At 38.8% G+C, this 20,335-nt stretch overlaps 2 protein-coding genes and 1 long non-coding RNA gene across 8 annotated transcripts; 1 reads left to right on the top strand and 2 right to left on the bottom strand.

The window, feature by feature from the left end:
• LOC104444770 lies at positions 1-10,675 on the top strand. Of its 6 annotated transcripts, XR_005552034.1 has the most exons (7): positions 1-266; positions 4,811-4,982; positions 5,122-6,554; positions 8,655-8,794; positions 8,883-9,055; positions 9,263-9,655; positions 10,109-10,675. It is a non-coding gene; the product is annotated as an uncharacterized LOC104444770 (long non-coding RNA). The 6 variants fall into 6 exon arrangements; XR_005552039.1 differs by having other exon boundaries at positions 4,811-6,554; positions 8,870-9,055; XR_005552033.1 differs by having other exon boundaries at positions 4,811-6,554.
• Positions 10,676-13,534: 2,859 nt separating this feature from the next.
• Positions 13,535-14,956, bottom strand: LOC104444777 (zeatin O-xylosyltransferase). The gene has a single exon (XM_010058518.3). The coding sequence runs from the start codon at positions 14,954-14,956 to the stop codon at positions 13,535-13,537; it is 1,422 nt and encodes a 473-aa protein (XP_010056820.2).
• A 3,260-nt stretch (positions 14,957-18,216) lies between these two features.
• Positions 18,217-19,119, bottom strand: LOC120286913 (zeatin O-glucosyltransferase-like). The gene is made up of 2 exons (XM_039299522.1): positions 19,080-19,119; positions 18,217-18,848 (listed from the first exon to the last, which is right to left on the bottom strand). The coding sequence occupies exons 1-2, from the start codon at positions 19,117-19,119 to the stop codon at positions 18,217-18,219; spliced, it is 672 nt and encodes a 223-aa protein (XP_039155456.1).
• Between the last annotated feature and the right edge of the window lie 1,216 nt (positions 19,120-20,335).

A 20,335-nucleotide genomic window follows, 5' to 3' on the forward strand; every position in this document is an offset into this window, starting at 1 on the left:
AGCGACAGAGAGCAGGGGGATCGATGTGGCAGGCGAGCGGCGTGACCCGCGGGTCGGGGGCAGTCCGGCCGGCAAGCTAGCAGCTGTAGAGGCCATGCGCGCCGGTCAGTTGCTCTAAAAGGGGGGACGGACAGAACCGGCAGGTGCTTCGCGGAGCGAGACCGGAGAGCTCGAGAGAACGGAGGGCGAGCTAGAGGCAGAAAGTGAGACCGAGAGAGCGTTTCGGCATTTCTTGAGATCCGCCCGTTGCTCATCATCTAAACCGGGTAAGCCTTCTGAATCGTAGGTGCCTCGTTTTAGGAGGTGTCGGACCGGAGCTCACGACCGATCAATTCGCGCGAGCTTCAGTCCTTTTGGTCCTTCGTTGATTTTGGTGTGTGTTTTGGTATGTTTCGATAGGAACTTAGGGCTGTGTTCGAGTCTCGACCGCGTTGGAAATCTCTCGTTCGAGTCGCGCACGCCAACTGTTTGTAGGGATGCTTGAATGAAGTCCAAGTATCTTAGTTGGTCTTAACCGAGTCTTATAGTCCTTGAGTTCATACCTATGTTAAATTTGATGTGATCTGTCTCTGAGTTGGTCTGCTTGGTCCAAACAATAGCCCCGGGCGAGCTTGGTTCCTTCCTTTAGCTGGTGCATTCTATGCATTTGATGAAATATCAAAACGAGATTTGGAAATGGTTTCTGTGAGGTTCGTTGCTGTGATATTGTCTTTGTTGGAGTTTTCGTCATACGAAAATTTAGAGTTCAAAAATCTAATCTTTAGCCGGAAGCATTCCGGTGAAAGTGATGATCTTTGGCCAACTAGTGGCCAGCGGAAGTTCAGCGGTGGAAGGGTCGCCGGTTGTGCTGAGCTGCATTGTTGTTTGGCTGAGTCTCGATGAGGCCATGTTTTGGGGAAGAGAAGACTTCGGGCGTGTAGTGGGCAAGCACGAAGGAGAAGAAGACCAAAGGGGAGGAAAAAATAAAAGAGAAAAAAAAGAAAAAGAAAAGTATAGAAAAAGTTAAATGTTAAAAAATATATACATAGAAAAAGAAAGCAAAAATTTGCTGAATGCAGAGAAAGGAGTGCAGCAGAAAAAGATAAAAAGAGAAAAAAAGAAAATATATATTTAAAAGAAAACTAAACTAAAAAAATCTTTTTTATCCGATGTGGGTTGGACTTGAGCTCAGGTCGGATTCGGTCCTATCTAGTCCGAACCCTTTTCCGGAATAAAATGATATTAGATACTGAAAATATATTCAATTTTAAAAAAAAAAAAAAAAAAAAAAATCAAAAACTCGAAAATAATAAAAATTCAAAAATTTCTGAAAATTCAAGAGCTTTCAGAGAACATTAAAACTTTCAGAAAATATTGAAAATTCGAATTTTGATTTTTTAAATAATAATAATTGAAAAAATTAAAAAAATGAAAAATTAGAAATTTTTAAAAAATAAATAAAAATAATATATCATAAAATTCAGAATTTCATATGAAATTTTTTAAAAACAAACTTTCTGAGCTATTTTAAAATTGGAGGTTTCTTAACTTTGAAGTGTGCTAAAAAATTGAGTAAGCCCATAGGGCTCTACCTTAGGGCTTCAATTGTCTTCAAAGACAATTACTCTTATTTGCATGCTTTTGCTATTTTGATTCATTTAGTCTGGTTAAGATTAATATTTATCTTTTTCTTAATGTTAAATATTTGCTCTCCCATGCAATTTATTTAAATGCTTTTCTTAGCTGCTAATTGTTATTTTAATTATTGCGTACTCGTATGATCACCTCGCGTGTTAGTGGATTGGTTTAAAATTAATCCAAACTGCTTAACAAAATGTCTTTATAAAATGAACAATATTAGATACCGAAAGGACACTAATTAGTTAATTATTGTAATCAAGTGCTCGACTTTAGGTCTCTGGTTGCGTAAAAAGTGAGGTACACTCTTATACCTCCTTTGGTTTCTAGCTGACTCCAATAGATTGATGACGACTCCTTATTACAAAATTCTTATGAACATTTCAATGTTAGGCGAGGTATGGACATATAAGAGTTCGTGCCTAATCATAAACCATAGGCCCACCTTTTAGGTAATACCCTTAAACATATTCCCTTCCTCGAAGGGTAGGTCACGATAGGGTTTGAAGTGGACACTATTTCAAATGAGGGCCCAAAGTGGATATTGTTTCAAATAAGGGATTGAAGTGTATATATCAATTTCAAAGAATGGCCTGAACTCACCAAATATGAAGGACAATTTTCTTTTTAATTTTTTTAATTTTTTAATTTTTTTCCTTTTCCAAAAAAAGAAAAAAGAAAAGAAAACATAGGCGGGTTGATGCCCCATTGTCGAAGGTCAAAGGGGTCCAGGGTCGTTAGCCTTACCTGAGGAGATGATGACCTCGTTGGCCTTCATCACCACCCCATCGGCGATGGGGCAGCGGGCATAAGCGAGAGGAAGCGCTCTCCTGCTAGTGTTCTCTATTTTTTTTAAATTTTTTTTTTTTTTTTTTTTTAAATTTATAATCTAATTTAATCTAATTTATATTTGGATAAAAACATCCTTGATCAAGTTGGCGAGGCTAGGTTCTTAAACGACAATGACCACTTCAGGCCATTTTTTGAGACTAATATAAGTACTTTAAATCCTTATTTAAGATAAAGTTTACTTCAAGTTCTTATTTGAGAAAATGAGGACACTTATTCGAAATTTTCCCTTTTTGTTTTTGTGCGGTAATGTATACATCATCTTTTTATAGAAGTTAAATCCTGCTTGTAATTTATTAACTGGAGTGTGTTGGTGAAAGCATGACTGGTAGTTTAGCTTTCCACCTTTCATCTGTATATAAGAGACTCGTTGGTCTCGGTGCATGATGATGCACAAATAATTCATATTGATCTTGGATTTAAATTTTGAAGTACAACAATTTATTGCGAGGACACTCGATGCATGATTTAGACGCATCCTTGACAACAATCTTACAGTCCAAAAGCCTAGGATAAATCACAACTGAGACTCTTTATAATTCTTTGAATAGCTATGAAGAAACAGTTGTCTGAACTCACCACCGCCTGCGGTGGCTTAATTGGATAAGAGCTCCCATGACGTCTACCCAGGATGGAGGAGTTCGAATCCTGCGGGTTGCATAGGATCTTAAGCGCGACGTTGGAGTAGTGGGTCCTTTGCTAGTGTCGCTCCAGGGTTTATCCGCTGGCTGCTGACTATACGGGTTCCCTAGGTATCAAAATTAAAAAAAAAATCGCTAGTGTCGCTCCAGGATTTACCCACCGGCTGTCGGCTGTACAGAGTTCCCTAGGTATCAAAAAAAAAAAAAAAAAAACAGTTGTCTGAACTCGTTCTATTGGATTAAGTCAATTATATATTGAGAATATAAAAATGATATATATATTAAACCTCACTAAGAACACAAGCTTTTATATAATTTCTATATTGTAATTGATTTTTGTTTATCAAATCACTTGCACAATAAGTTTCTATAAAATGTTCTCTCCTCTACTAATTATGATTTATCGTTAATGCGAAAAAAAAGAGGATAAATGAAGAAAATCCATCAAGAGATGTGAGTGATGAAAGAGTCGAACTCGGCCTGAGAAAATCTGCCCTCAACCATCGACCCTTGAATGGCTGCCCCTAACTCGGCCTCCCTCACCTTCTCTCCTTCCTCTGATGACATGAGCGCCTTCATGGTGCCTTCAATAGAAGAGGACTTCAAGAAACTTTGTCCTATAGAATTTTTTTTTTCCCGATTATAATAGCAATCATCATCATCATCATCATCATCATCTCCTCTACTCTTTTGTCCATCCAGTTAAAATACTCAATTGACTCACTTTTTATTCCTTTCGAAACGACCATTTATAAAATAAAAAAAAAAGTCGGCTGTATAGAATAAGTCAGAACTAAGATGTTGTTTACTCTTATGTTTGCCGCTTGATATATTGACTTTTATCTCAATGATTGCTGTGCACTAAGTGCAAGCAGCATGGCGTAGTTACACAATATGGCTCATATTTGACTGATTAGCATTTATATAGTGATTTTTCACTTATTTGGAGTCCGGTCACATATTACATTAAAATTTAAAATAAATAAAGGGAGAGCATCTTCAAAACTATTATTGAAAAATGTTCCTACTAGATACTATTATAAACTATTCGTCCCTTCCAATTCATCTCATTTTTAAATTTGAAGAAAGCTGATATTTTATATGATATATCCATTTCATTTGAAATTATGTCAAAAAGAAAATATATCTTTGCTCGTAAATGATATCCATAATTTGACACGGTGTAGTTTATGTAAAACATGCATGTTTGTTTCTATTAGATTTAGATTAATTTCCTTCTTCTAGAATTCACTTATTCTAGAACAGCTTACATCACTTGAAGCAAAAGATGAATATGAAATAATTTTATCCAAAATTCGCTACATTCGAAATCGACACAATTTGGGAAAAAAAAGAAATAAAAGATTAAGTTCAGCTACAAGGGTCCAAGCTGCACTTTCTCTCCTCCTTTTTGTAACCAAGAGGCTCGTCTCTTCTTATCGACGACTGAATTTCGGAACTCAGTTTTGAAATTTCGCGGACACGAGCGGCTTGACTTGTAAATGTCCGTCGGAGATTCTAAGCAACTTGAGGCTGTCCTGAGCAGTTGATGTTTCTTGCTTGATCAGTCCTTGGTTTGCTCGAAATGTTTTGACGACATTCAGTATTTTGCATGTTTGCGATTCTGCCTTTCGGGTTTTGAGTTCGCCCTGGTGTGGAGATATAAAATCGTCCCGCGGGGGCCACGATTAATCTTCTTGTAGGGGAGGAGACGAATCTGGTGAGCGCCGTTGCGGTTTCGTTTCGCTTCGTCGTCCGAGGCGGCTTTGCTCTTGTCCTCTACTCGTGCCTGCCAACTGTTTGATAATTTGCGGCTGTGGCCGCCCAAAGATTGCAATTTGTACTTGTCTGGATATTGGGACGTGTGCGATGAAGGTATGGTACGGTAGTGTTTTTGGCATGCTGTCGCCTTGTCATTTGGTTTCAAGGAATTAGTTTTGAGGTTAATATTTGATTCATGATGATGGCTATAAAACTGCGAACAATGACAAGGCGATCATCTTCCCTTATGTAGACACTACTCCACTGGCCAGCCTCTGTACCCTATTGAGGGATTTGGAGAGCACACAGTTGCTTTTTGATTTTTAAGTGGGAATTTGTTGGTAACACATGGAATCGACGTTGATGGGAAGTATCCGAGGTTGGACCCGGGACAGCACACAATAGGTTTCAGCTTGTAGAAAGTGGGAGCTTGTGAGTTACATGAGGTGGTAGATTGTTTGTGCGAAGAAAGCTCTTGGTTTTGTAAAAGAAAAAGAAACAATATAAATTGCGGTAGATTACTGTGTGAAGAGATATTTGACTTACGATCTGTGATGAAGGGATGTATGCTTAATGTTCAGCTATGGCAATTCTTGGTATCATCTGAAGTTGTCTCAAGCATTGTTTTCAAAATCTCGGATCATTCTAAATTTTAAATTTGATGGTTTATCTCAACTGGAAGGAAAATTTGTAAAATGATAGAACTGGCATGAATTTTTTATTGGAGCTCCAAAATTAGTGTAATTTTCTCCAAGATGAAGTATAGGAATGTCACTGGTAAATGTGTGCAAATGGGACAATTGAGAGTTCTTTAATTCTAAAAGACACATTAACCTGTGTTGACATCTAAATTTTACTATTTTATTTATGACTTAATCGTATAAAAAATTATGAATTAGTCGCTAAAGAAAAACAAAAGTAAGGAGTAAAATAAATAACTTTAATTAAAAGGCATTGTTTATGTTTTCATTAAAATCCGTTACGTGTAGACATTACGAGCATCTACATAGCTATCACTAATTATTAAACCTAAAAATTTTAGAAAAATCGAAAAAAAAAAACGGACCGGGCTAGGCCCAGTCCTTCATAATTCTCCTCTCCTCTGTATCTTTTGTCGCCTGGGCCCAACCCCAGCCCCTCTTTTTCCTTTTCTTCCCCGGCCCAACCTTCTTCTCTTCTTCCTCTTTCTCCCTCGCGCTCCCTGTAGAAAGAAGGAAAAACAAAGTACGAGCCAGAAGAGACTGGGATGGTGAGGGAGCAGAGGAGGCAGCGGATCGTGCAGCATGATCCCAGGGTCGGAGTCAGGCCGGCAAGGCAGCTGGCGGTGGCATGAGCCATGCGCGCTTGCTGGCCGAGCATAAAAGCGAGAGGGGGTTCTCGGCTGGTCCGGGGGTTCAAGCGAAGGACAGAGGTCGGAGAGAGAAATCCAAAAGGGAGTTCGAGCGAGAGCAGCCGAGAGAGCGAGAGGGCTGAAATTTAGCCCCGGCCAAGCGTCTTCTAGCCGTCCTCGACGCAAACCGGCGCAACGGAGCTCGCGGTTCCTCCCTTTTTCCACGTCCTCCGACGTTGGGCTTGGCCGAGAGGGACCAACAAGAGCGTGAGCCCCAGAGAGTGATCTGCCGTCGTCGGTGGTTCGTCAGTCAGTCAGTCGCCGTCCGCCGCGGTACCCCAACCGAACCAAACCAGGTAGGTTTTCTCCTGTATGCTCCGTTTTTGTAGGGCGTCGGACCGGAGCTCGTGGACAACCCGTTCGCATGAGCTTTTTTCCCTCCGACCCCGTAGGTCTTTATCCAAGTCTGTGTGTTTTTGGTCGTTTTCCGAGAATCCCGATCCCATTTCGAGTCCCGATTGAGTAGGAAATCTAAACATTCGATAATGCTCGCGGACTGTTTGTATAAATGCCTAAGTGAAGCCCGCATAACTATCTCTGAATCTTTGTTTATTAAAGGCATCCGTCGTTGCTGGACGTGTTTTGTTGTTGTTCTACACGCTTTTGTTTCGTCCATTCCGAGTTCACATTGTCGTGGTTAGGACTTATGGCCATATGTAGTTATTTGGGCTTATTTTTGTGCAAGTTATGTCCCGTCTTCCTCCTTGTCCGTTTAGGTGAGAGAGTGGGTGTCGGCTTGGCGGTGGCCCGAGTGCGGGCGGTGTCGATGTCGGTGACGAAAAATAGTGAGGCTCGTTTAAAATGGCACTGGTTTGATCGATGAGCTTCGGTGAAAGAGGGTGTAGGAGAGAAGGTGGCTTCGGCGTGGAGAGGTCGCTGGAAGAAGAAGACCAGAGAAGGATAAGAAGAAAACAAAAGAAAAGGCAAAATATAAAAGTGCAGCAAAAAGTGAAAAAAAAAAAGAGAAAAAGAAAGCAAATGTTGGTTTCCGGTGTGCAGAGGAGTCGTCGAGGCCCGAGGGGGAGGGGGAAGTGCAGTAGAAAAGACAAAATAGGAAAAAGACCAAAAAATAATTAAAAATTTTAATTAAAAAATATTATTAATATTAAAAAAGCAACATAGGTTTTTAAAATAGGTTTTGTCTTTTTTAGGGTAAGTTCGGGTCGTTGGATCGGGTTTACCGGGTCCGAACCCGTTTTCCCGAATATAATAATATTAAATAATAATAATTTCAAAAATTTTCGAAAATTCAACAACTTTCAAAGAACATTAAAAAAAATACAAAAATTTCAGAAAATATTGAAAATTCGAGGTTTTTTTTTTTTTAAATTAATGGAAAAAGAAAAACTAGAAAACTAAGGAAAATTAAAAAATTCTCAGAAAATTCCAAAAGTCAGAAAATTCTAAAAATTTCAATAGTGATTAAAAAGACACCGAAAAATAAAAATCAAAAGGTTTTGGAAAATTCAAAATTTCAAAATTTCCAAAAAAAAATCCAAAAATTCTTTAAAAAATTTAAAAAAATCTTCAAAAAGGTTAAAATTAATCTCTTGGTTTATTTTCTCCTAAAAAATAGAAGTCTTTCAATTTAGAATTCTGCTTAAGGGGTTTTAGTTGTCCTTAAAGATGAATACCCTTTGTTATGCAATTTTGGTATTCCTTTTAGTCTAGTTAGGATTAGTATTTATCTTTTCTTGGATGTAAAATCTTTGCTCTCCCATGCAATTTATTTAAATGTTTTCCTTGGCTACTAATTGCTATTTTTAATGATTGTACAGTGATCACATCACATGTGAATAGGTATAAAATCAATTTAGATTGTCTAACAAAAACACCCATTTTTTAAATGAATAAGATTAGATACTGGAAGGGTATTAATTGGTTAATTAGTATAATCAAGTTCCTGAACCTAGATTCTCTGGTTGCGTAGGAAGTGAGGTATTCCCATGCTTCACTTGGTTTTCCATGTTTCACTTGGTTTCTAGCCAATCCTAATAGGCTAGTGGCGACTCTTTATTACAAAATTCCTATGAATCCTCTAATGTTGCGCGAGGTATGAGCTTGGGAGAGTCCGTGTCTGATCATGGGCTGTAGGCGCGATCTTTAGGCAATACCCCTAAACCTACTCCCTCCCCCCGAGGGGTAGGTCGCAACAACCTGCAGACTTTGGTATCTCATCCATCATCTGTCTCCCACTGTGTCTCCTTCTATGTTTCCTGAATGTCAGTCCTCAATATTTGTTGGCTTTCCTTTCGTTCCTCTCTCAAGAAGTATGTCCAATTGGTGTTTCATTGCTTTATTTTCATTCGTTTTGCCCTTAAACTGATTCGCGTAATTTAATAGGATGACACAAAATGGACGAGATTATATTTGTTTTGAACTGTTTTCTTCTGCAGCTTCCGTAACAAATAAGGTCCAAAATGGAGTGTGAAGATTGGGACAGCCTGTCAAGTGACTCTGTGTTATTGGAACAAGACTTGAAGGATGAAGAGGATTATAACAACACATCCAACTCTTCGTTCAAGTTGGAATTCAGGTCAGTTACTCTAAGATATGGCTTTTCCTTGATACTATTGAGGATGCTTTTGAATTGATATAACAATCCATGAAGGTGTGTTTTGCAGGAAAGTAACTTCAGTAGCTCAGTGGAATAGTGGGGTAGGAATGGCTGAGGTGGTGGAAAGGAAGGGTCAGTTATGGACAACAACTGGCATTGTCCGTAGCAGGAAGCTGTACTGTTCAATTGAAGAGACTTTGTAGGTGATGCATAAATGCATTGTCAGTCTACGTTGCTTTGGTAGATCCCTGATTTTCTACTTCTCTATTCCACATTGGAGAGACTTGAGTTTTTTCTCTTGTCAACTAAGTGGTTTTTTAAACTAGAAATTTTGATTTTTAGATTCATACACCTATTGAGTAACACACATTTGCATAATTAAGAAGTAGATTTTCCCAGATAACTTGATGTACCGTTGATTGATTATTTCTCCTTTTTATTTTGTAGGTTCTTGATGGAAATAGGGGCTTTGCTTCTTTTGAGGGAGAATGATGAATCCATCTCCTTGGAAACTATGTATCAGCAATTAGCAGAGAAGGATGGATGCTTTTAGGAACTTTATGAGGTCTATAGACACCTGAAGTCGCTTGGTTACATTGTTGGTCGGCATGGCATTCCTTGGTCTTTGAAGAGTGTCAAGAGAAACATTGGCACAGTTTCTTCTGAAGGTACTTCAGAAAGCCTGGAAGTGCAATCACCTCAAGACTGCAATTCTGTAATTGAAAGATTTATAAAGATGGACTTGAATGAACTGAAGCTGGTATTTGATGTTTATCTCCCAAATGGAAAGTTCAGAAAATCTTCACCTGGTGATCCAAGCTACGTGCTTAGCTTGATCAGGTAATAATTTATTAAATTTCTGTAACTCTCATCTTTTTCTTGGGAAGGCCCTGCGTAAAGCTATGTGCGTTTGAGTATTCTCTCCGGAATTTAAGCAGATAATCGAAATTTCCAATTGCGTTGATTGCCAATGCAAATTATTTAAATTCAATATGCTATTCCAGGACCTGAGTTCCTCATTCGTGGGTTTGGTAGCTGATCTTTCCATTAATGTAAGTTGAGAATATACCTAAGTCCAAAATTCTGCAGAGAAATATATTGTGTTTGGGGAATTTGTTTTCAGTTAAGTGAATCAATGTGGTTGAATTGGCTTATCTTAAGAAAAGAACGTGAAATTCTGCTAAATCTTGATGTGCACGCTTGTGTAAGAATAGTTTTGATCAGTATATTGTCTGACTTTTAGGGTATTTTCAATATTTCTGTTTCAATCTTTTGCAAATTGGCTACTTGCAGGGGCCAACCACCATCTAAAATAGAAATGGAGGCTATTGAAAGACAATGTGGAGGCATTCCACTGAAATTTTGCCTTGTGGAGCATGGGCGTGTCAGTTTCTATTCCTTTAGCAAAGTGGAGCTTCCTGTCCTACCCTGATAAATGCCTGTGCATGCAGCTCCAAAGACTTAATTCATTGGATTTTTTTGATGCACTTCCAGAAAGGAGGATTTCTAGATTCTAGGCTTTAAATGGATTTTTTTGATGCACTTCCAGAAAGGAGGATTTCTAGATTCTAGGCTTTAAATGGAGGTGAATGCTTGTTTCTTTTCTATCAAGCCTGGAGTAATTTTCTGTGATTGCTCTACTCCTGATAGTTATTAGCATCATTCTTGCAGAAACCGGTGCATAATTTGAAAGAACAAATGTGGTAATTCTAGCAGCAGGATGACATTTTGTAAAGAATAGCTGAATGATTGATTATTCAGATCACTTCCTCATTCTGTTTCTGCTTTCACTTTCCCCAAGAATTTGATCGTACTGTTTGAACTTTGAATGACAAGGCTGATATATTTCCTCTTCCTATACTTTGATTTGATCGACCTTGCTATGTTATGCATTATATATCTGTCTGGTAACTTTGTGAAAGGAACAAATGCCAAAAAGGCCAGTTGGTAAAATTTATTTGGCTGTTGATTTTCTTGGTTACATGATGACACGGAATGTCGTATAACTCTCTTTGATAGCATCTTTAAGGGAATATTAATAATTTGTTTCTTAAGGTTCATAAAGGAGTGCATTTTTCTTTCTTGTCTTGTTTCCCCAGAAAACCATTTTTCCCCATAGACCTACCTTGTTCTACTTCAAATGTGTAGAAAGAATAAAAGAGAAGTCTGTTATTTTTAGATCTACAATTGTATTTATCTTGAATGGCTTCTTTTAAGTGGAAAAACAAATTTTTTAAAAACCTCAAGATAAATCGGGTCTGAAATTATCCGAATTTAAGCTATGGTTTGACTCATGGCACCCTCATGGTCCTTTATTGGACAAGTTTCTTGGAAGGGATTGTGTGTAATTCAAGTTAGGCCTGGTTTGTAAGGTCTCAGATGTTATGAATGGCTAGGACTGGTATTGGCCTTCAGCCAGATCTGATGTGCCTTGGGATATACAATTTGCTATCTCTGGAATATTATACCCTGATTCCAATATCTCTGATCAGCTTTTGGGGGTTCCCAGTTCTAGTGGCGTTTACATTTTTGCTGGTGCTTGGAATGCAATAAAGAGAGAGCAGTATATGTGGAGGTATAGTTGCATCTGGTTCAACCAATATATTCCCAAGCACTGGTTATGGCATTGTTGGTCATTCTATCAGGCTGGCCACTCGAGATAGGCAAGCTAAGTGGTGTACTTTGACATCTATGGCTTGCCCTTTACGTTGGTTGGATGATGAGAGCAGGAACCGCTTAATTCTTTGCCTGCGGTTTTTCTAACCCAGTTTCGAGGAAAGTTCTGGAGTTGCATGGCTGCAATAGATCACCCGGTGGTTGGAAGCCTTTTTGGTGTGCTTCTACTCATCATCTTCAGGTGGAATGGTAGAGAAGACTTCATGATGATCATTCTGTTTTGGATGTTGATACTGTGTTCGGCTGAATGTTTCTTATGCAAGATTCAGTTGGGTTCGGTGTAAAGCAGAGCAAAGGTCCAGATATGTCAGAAGCAACTTTGTGAGAAGTGGGTTCTATAGCTTGGTAGTTTTCCAACTGTTGGGCTGCTGTGTTGGGGCTAATAGCATGAGCATATTTGCCTCTTGTTTCTTGTAATCCTTTTCTGAGTTGTAAGGGTATGCGATTGATCTGACTTGATCCTATTTGTGGACCGAATTGCATAGATTGAAATGATTTGAAACCAATACCAACCAACTTGGTGATCGAGTGGAGACCAGCTCATTTGTCATTTCTAATCCCATGCCTATACACTTCAAGGGCAAAAAAAAAAAAAAAGCCCCAACCACTCAGGACTCTCTGGACTTTGTAAGTAGCTCTGATCGAACAACTTGCAGGTAAATAAGAATAGGAAACTTTAGTTCCTGAATTGGAAATCCCACGGCCTTCCAACAAATCACTGTGACCGTTTTTTTTTTTTTTTTTTCCATATTCCATATATTTTACTAAGTGTAATTACGAAAGTGCAAGATCGTGTCCACACACGTATTTAGGGATTAAAGTATATGCTATTAACTATGCAACAAAGAACTTTTCATGAGTGGCTTGATTTGGGGTTTTAGCTATCCACTCTCTCGTTCACCATCTAATCAAGGATTGACTAGATTGCTTATGGAATTTTTTTTCAAGTGGATGGTATATGATATAATTAAAATTTATTTAATTATATAAAAAAATGACATTTATTGTTGGACGGTGGTCGTTGGTTGAAGTTTCCTGGTGTCTAGAAGAAAAGACTATTATATTAAGAGGGTATCTAGTTGGACTTATTTCAATTCTTTCTTCCTGCTAACTATCCAATTCTATAGTCAAGCTACACTAGTGGCCGTCCACAGAAAACTAAGAAAAGGTCTCATCATTGGACATCATATTCATGATTATATGAGAAAATTCAATGTGCGAACCATTTGCAATTAGGACCACTTAATCACACTTTCTGACATTTTTTTGTTCAAAGCTATTACCTAACATGTTACCAAAAATTTCTTTGAAAATCTAATTGTATTTTTAAAAAAAGGCAGGCCATCCGTGATCGCGATCGCGTAAATTTGACTGCACGAAATCATTATAGTAAACACGTGTAAATTCATTTAATCATTATCGCATCAATTTGATACTCTAATCTTTAAAATTTCCTAATCTAAATTTTACTACCATGCAATTTTTTTTTTCTGCTAGATGATGTATACACCATCTTTGTGTAAAAGTTAAATCCTAACAATATTCTATTAATGGGAGCATGTTGGTGAGGGCTTGACTGGTAGTTCAGTTTTCTACCTTTCCTCCGTATGTAAGAGACTCGTCGGTCCAAGTGCATGATGATGCAAAATAATTTAGATTGATCTTTATATTAAATTTTGAAGTGCAATATTTTATTCCTATGATGTCTGGTGCATGATTTAGATACATCCTTGACGACAATCTTATAATCCAACAGCCTAGGATAAATCATAACTGAGACTATTTATGACTCTTCGAATACTTATGGAGAGGCAGTTATCTGAACTCGTTTCAATGGATTAAGTTAATCACATATTGAGAATATGATAATGAATTTATATTAAATCTCAATAAAAACACAAGCTTTTATATAATTTCTATATTGTGATTTATTTTTGTTCTTCAAATCACTTATACAGTAAGTTCATATAAGATGTTCTCTCCTCCACTAATTATGATTTATCATTAATGCGGAAAAACACGACAAGGACAAATGGAGAAAATCTATCTAGAGACGTGAGCGATGAAAGAGTCCAACTCGGCCCGAGAAACTCCGCCCTCATCCATCGACCCCCGGACGGCAGCCCCTAACTCAGCCGCCCTCTTCCTCGCCTCCTCCCCTTCCTCCGACGCCATGAGTGTCTTCACGGCGCCTTCGATAGCGGAGGACTTCACAACGTCGTCTGGGCTCATCCAGTCCTTGAGGATAAGTCCAATCTTGAGGACTTGAGTGATCAAGACTGCATTAAGGGGCTGATCCGAATGCATCGGCCATGCGAGGATCGGCACTCCCATGCTGATGCTCTCCATGCAAGAGTTCCATCCGCAGTGGCTCAAGAACCCACCGGTCGCGGGGTGCCCCAAGATCTCGAGCTGCGGTGCCCAGTCCCTCACCACCACCCCTAAATCTCGAGCCGCCGCCATCTCTTCGAACCCCTGGGGCAGTTCGATTTTCCTCGCCTCTCCTCCTCCGCCGAAAATGTCCGCCTTATCAGCTTCCCTCAATACCCAGATGAACTTCTGTCCGCTACGTTCCAACCCCATGGCGATCTCGCGGATCTGCTCGTCGCACAGCACCGTCGTGGTGCCGAATGACACGTATATCACCGAGCTCGGTGCTTGCTTGTCGAGCCACTCCATGCACCCGTGAGCCGATCTTCTAGAACTCTTTTCGGGTACTTTGACCGGGTTGAGCGGCCCGATTGCCCAGTGCTTGATCGCGGTGCCGTTCGCTGTTGCACTGGCAAATAAGTCTACGAAACGGCCTTCGACGACCCTGCAGGTGTTGTGGATGCACCCCGAGTTGGACTTCTGGCACTCTTTCTGCGACTCCATGAACTTCAAGAACTCGTTGGGGCAGGAGTCCAGGAGGGACGGGAAGCCCTTGGAGGAGATGAACTCCGCGAGGTCGACCTCCACGTCCGGCGGGGGTGCCATACCTATGCTCTCCCAGGTAAACCAACAGAGCGTGAACGCGGAAGGAGGTTGGAAGACATAAATCTCGGCGTTGGGGACCGAGGCAGCGTCCTGGACCACAGACGCCATCAACGAGTCGTAGACCACTACGACCCGCCTCGACACTGAGGACAGGGAGCGGACGAGGGAGGCGACGGGGCCGCGAAGTGACGAAGTGGCGTCGAACGCAGGCTGGAGGTGGGAGGGGAACTTGTAAGGGGAATTGGGGCTGGGGGCGGGGGAGGGGATGGGCGGGGTTGGAAAATCGTGGAAGCAGATGTCGCTGGGCACGGACGAGGGCTGGACGTGGGAGCGGAGCTTGGCCTGGCGGTTGTGGGAGGAGGAGCCGACGTAGTGGACAGGGACGCCGCAGGAGGCGACGAGGTGGGCGAGCTGGAGGAGCTGGTTGAGGTGGCCTTGCGCCGGAAGAGGCACCATGATCACCGCCACTGATCCCGAGACGTCTTTCATTTTTGGTCCATTCGGTTGTTTTTGGACATGGTTTGGGTCTTGTTGGTGTTGGTGTTGGTGTTGGTGTTGGTGTTGGTGGGAGGACATTTTTTTTTTCTTTCGAAATTTGGCTTAAAGAGAGAGTTAAGAAATGAATCAAATAGGGGTGTGGCTCAAGAGTCAAAGTTTGGTTTGGGGTTTGTTTGAGGGGTTAGCTTTAGGTCTTTATAAATAGGGAATGGAATCCGAAGACAGGATCATTTTTACCTTTTCTATTAGTTTCTTATTGTTCACTTCTTCATATTTCATGTAGAATTATTTAGGATGGCATAATTTCCATTCTCTATATGAATAAATTCACCCGGTTTTCACTAAAAAAGACAAAATTATCCTTAAATTATTCAATTGCGATAAAATGTGGTAGTCCAAAATTACTTTCCTTTTCTTGGTCTTTCTGTATTTAATAATTAATAATTTCACATGTTTAGTGTTTGTTTCTTATAAATTTTTCACATATATTAAAGATATTATGTTTTTTTTCCCTATTGTTAGATATTACTTCCATAAAAGTTCGCTCGATGGAAAAGATAAATTTTCAAAAACCTAGTTCATGCAAATTTATGGTTCCAAATTTACTTTACTTTTCTTTTGTTTTTCTATATCTATAAGATCCACTTACCATAATTAGGAATTTCGCACATATATTTTTTTGTTTATGGTAGTTTTTCCATGTAATTAAAGTCCTTATTTTTTATTTTATTTTCCATCGTTAGATTATACTTCCATGAAAGTTTGTTTCGTTAAAAAGAGAAATTGTCAAGAAACTTATTTCTTTTCTATGTCGTTGAGCTTTTATGAATATTGTAAATTAGAGTACATAACAAATTGAAATAGACAACTTTTTAACGCATTTTGTTTATATATTTCCGATTTTTTTCATGTATATCACCATCAAAACCATTCTGAGCGATTTTCTTTTACATACATATACAAATAATAGGGGAGAAATACATCAGAAGTGCCTTAACTTGTATATGACGCTCACTTTGGTGCCATAATTTCTCGTCGCCTCACTTAAGTGTCACATTTAAAAAAAAAATGATCACTTAAATGCCAACTTCGATATGAGTTGTCGAAAATCTGACTTGACAATATTTTTGTAATTTCTAAATCCTATGTGACTTGCCAGCGTGCCTAGTCAGCATATAATCTCTAAATGATGTCATGTAGTGAGTTAAAAAAGTGATCACTTTAGTGTCAGTGTTAAAAAAAGATCATTGTAGTGTCAATTATTATTAAAAATGATCACTTTAGTATCAATTTTAATGAAAAACTGATCACTTTAGTGCCAAAAAACCCCTAAACATCATTGTATAGCAAGTAAAGAAATAATCACTTCAATGCCAGTCATTATAAAGAAATGATTACTTAAGTACTAATCGTTGTTAAATAGTAATCACTTTAGTGCTAATCTTAATGAAAAAAAGTGATCACTTCAGTGCCAAAAAATGTCACGTTTGATAACATTATTAATTATAAAAGTAACGTAATTTCTCTAGCTGGAATTTTTTGTTAGATACTCTTAAGTGATCATTGTTCTCCAATTTTGACACTTAAATGAGTTGACAAAAAGTTGTGGAACTAAAGTGAGTGCCACATGCAAGTTAAGGCACTTCTAGTATATTTCTCCCCAAATAATGGGATGATCAAATAGATAATAATAATAATAAAAACCTCTTTGATGATTTTTCAAAATAAAATCACAATACATACTCCAACGTGAAACTTTATAAGATAAATTTAATTAAATCAAAACATTGCAAACAATAAGAATTTTGCTTAAAATGTTAGTAAAATATCATTATTTAGATCGACAAAGATTAATTACATCCATGAACACTTTATGAAAAAATATAAAGATGTTTCCCTGTGCATAATATTTTTAGTGTATTATTAAATATTCCTCTAACTTATACATTTTTTGTGTAAAGGTATCTTGCCAATATAGTAAGGAAAAAAGATAAATTTGTGAAAATAGAAAATAGAGAGACTTGTTATATGTTTTAGACTAATGAAATTAAAAACTAAGAAGTTCACCAAGAAAGTGAACTTTTGAGATAACATGGACAACGGATAGATAAGTTGTTATAAGATCAATGATGAACAAGACTTTTCATTTTTTTTACTATACGAAAGAATATCTTTTTTCCTTACTATTGACAATATAATTTTATACGAAACTTATAAAATGCTATAGGAATATTAAGAATGAACTTTTTCTCTAATACACTAAAAGACAAAAATAGTGAAATGCTTAATCAGGTAACTAGATCTAAATAGAAGAAGGAAAAATAGAAAAAAAGGAGTGAGGCCATCATTTTAAATTGTAATTGGAAGATTGGGAATATCTTTGTTATTTTAGTGTAAATGAGGTGGATTTAATTATTTATGTGGTGGAAATAGTGCCGGCAGTTGTCGATGGAAATGTGTTATGGGTGGCTCTAAATTCACTCCTGAATTGTCTTCATCCACCTCCTTACTTTAAGATGGAAAGCAACGAAATCATTAAACTTGTGGATCTCATTCCTCATCTTCATCGATCTCCACCAAGCCTCCGAGCTCCACCTGCTAACCTCTAGTTTTCACGGGTAGAGATGAAATAGACACTTGTCGTGATCCAGTCGTATTACTACGATGACAACATCAAAGGACAACTCTCTTGTTCTTTAGGGGCGGGTCACTTTCTATGGCCACCAAATTGTTAATCGTACTAGTGCCCTTGCTGCTGTAGGCGATTGTCTAATAGCGATTTTCACGCTCAACCATATATATATTTCTATCTATGCTTTTGAGGTTTTCTGTGATTAGGGATGGACGGATGAACTCTTTCCTAACGGGACAAACTAAAGAATTGGTCTTAAAGTCCATGAAAATTCTATTGATTTTGAGTTTGTCATAAGGTCATTTTACAGGAGGAGTTAGCGGTGCCTCAAGCTAGTCCTTGACAACCAGCTTTTCCTATAACGCATAACAAATCACAATCTAGGTTCTCTATAACTCTTCTAATACTTACTTTTAATGTGATGGTTGTTTGGCATTGTTCTATTAGATCAAGTCAATCATATATTGAGAATATATATGAATTCACGTTAAATCATACTGAAGTTACAAACTTTTGTATAATTTCTACATTATGATTGCTTTTTGCGTTCGTATCACTCACTCTGATTTTATATAAAATGTTCTATGTCTATTCCGTCGACTAAGATATATCTTTGATGCTAACAACAGAACAAGAACGGAGAGAAGTTACCCAGAGATATGATTGATGAAGGAGTCCAACTCGGCCAGGCAAACTCCGCCCTCGTCCATTGACCCCTGATGGCCACCCCTAACTCCGCCGCCCTCTTCCTTATTTCGTCCCCTTGCTCCGACGCCATGAGTGCCTCCACGGCACCTTGGATCGCAGATGACTTCATGACCTTGTCTTGGCTTATGCAGTCCTTGACTCTAAGTCCAATCTTGATGACTTGCGATATCAAGATGGCATTGCTTGGCTGATCCGAATGCATCCGCCGTGCGAGGATCGGCACTCCCATGCTGATGCCCTCCATGCAAAAAGAGTTCCACTCGCAGCGGCTTAAGAACCCGCCGGTTGCAGGGTGCCCAAAGATCTCGAGCTGCGGTGCCGAGTCCCTCACCACCACGCCTGAATCTCGAGCCTCCGCCATCTCTTCGAACCCTTGGGGCAGTTCGATCTTCCTCGCCTCTCCTCGTCCGCTGAAAATGTCCCTCTTTTCAGCTTCCCTCAATACCCAGATGAACTTCTGTCCACTACATTCCAACCCGAACGTGATCTCACGAATCTTCTCGTCGCTCAGCGCCGTTGTGGTGTCGAACGACACGTATATCACTGAGATTCAGGTGGAGTCGATGTGAAGCAAGGCAAAGGTCCAAATATGTAAAGCAACTTTGTGAGAATTGGGCCCTATAGCTTAGTAGTTTTCAACTGTTGGGCTGCTGTATTGGGGCCAACAGCATAAGCACATTTTCTGAATAGTAATGGCATGCGAATGATCTGACTTGATCCTATTTGAGGACCGGATTGCGTAGATTGAAATGACCTGAACCAGTAACAACCAACTTGGTGATGGAGCCGAGACCAGCTTGCTTGTCACCTCCATATCCCGTGCCTACACTCTCCAGAAAAGAAAGAAAAGAAAAGAAGTGCCAACCAATTTGGCCACCGGACTTCATAAATAGCTCTGATCAAACAACTTGTAACTTGCACGAGATTGGTAAATACCAATAGGAAATTTTAGTTCCTGAATTTGAAATCCCACAGCCTTCCAACAAATCACAGCAACTGTTCCTTTTCTTCCATATTCGATATATTTTCACACCATGTGTAACTACTCAAGTGCGAGACCCTATCCACACACAAATTTAGGGATTATAGTATACATTATTAAGTATGCAATAGAGAACCTTACACGAGTGGCTTGATTTCGGGTTTTAGCTATCCACTCTTTCACTAACCATCTAATCGATCTAATCAATGGTCGATCATATCACTTATGCAATTCTTTTTCATGTAGGTGGTATATGATTTAATTAAACTTTATTTAATTATCCACAACGACACCATATATAGTGTCATTTAGAAAAAGAAAATGAGTATTATGGAAAGACGGTGGTCGCTGGTTGAAGTTTCCCGGTGTCTAGAAGAAAAGCATATCATATCAAGAGGGAGGGTGGCTCGCTGGCTGGACTTATTATTCTTGGGTCAGTATTCATTTTTCCCGCTAACTTTCCAATTCCATAGTCAAGCTAAACTAGTGCCCATCCACAGAAAACTAAGAAATGGTCTCATCGTCGAACATCGTATTCATGATTATTATTCACAATCGTGGCCACTTAATCACACTTTTTAACATCTTTTGGTTCGTCACAGCCATTACCTAACATGTTCCCAAAATTTTCTTTGATAATCTAATTATTTTGGAAAAAAAAGGCAGGCCACCAGTGATCATCAAAATTTGACTGCATGAAATCATTGGAGTTAACATTTATAAATTATTTAATAGTAATCGCGTCAATTTGACACTTTACTATTGAATTTTTCCTAATCTAAATTTTGCGACCAAGCAAGTGACCATAGTTGAGTCTAGTCTACGATTATTACCAGAATTAAAGATATATATTTTTTTGAGCAGTGATGTATACACCGTCTTTGGATAGAACTTAAATCCTTTATTTAGCGGGAGTATGTTGGTAAGAGCACGACCAGTGGTTCAGTTTTCTACCTTTCCTCTGTATATAAGAGGAGACTCGTTGGTCCCGGTGCATGATGATGCATAATAATTCAGATTGACCTTGATATTAAATTTTGAAGGACAA

Source organism: Eucalyptus grandis, chromosome 1, assembly GCF_016545825.1.
Source record: "Eucalyptus grandis isolate ANBG69807.140 chromosome 1, ASM1654582v1, whole genome shotgun sequence".
Lineage (NCBI taxonomy): Eukaryota > Viridiplantae > Streptophyta > Magnoliopsida > Myrtales > Myrtaceae > Eucalyptus > Eucalyptus grandis.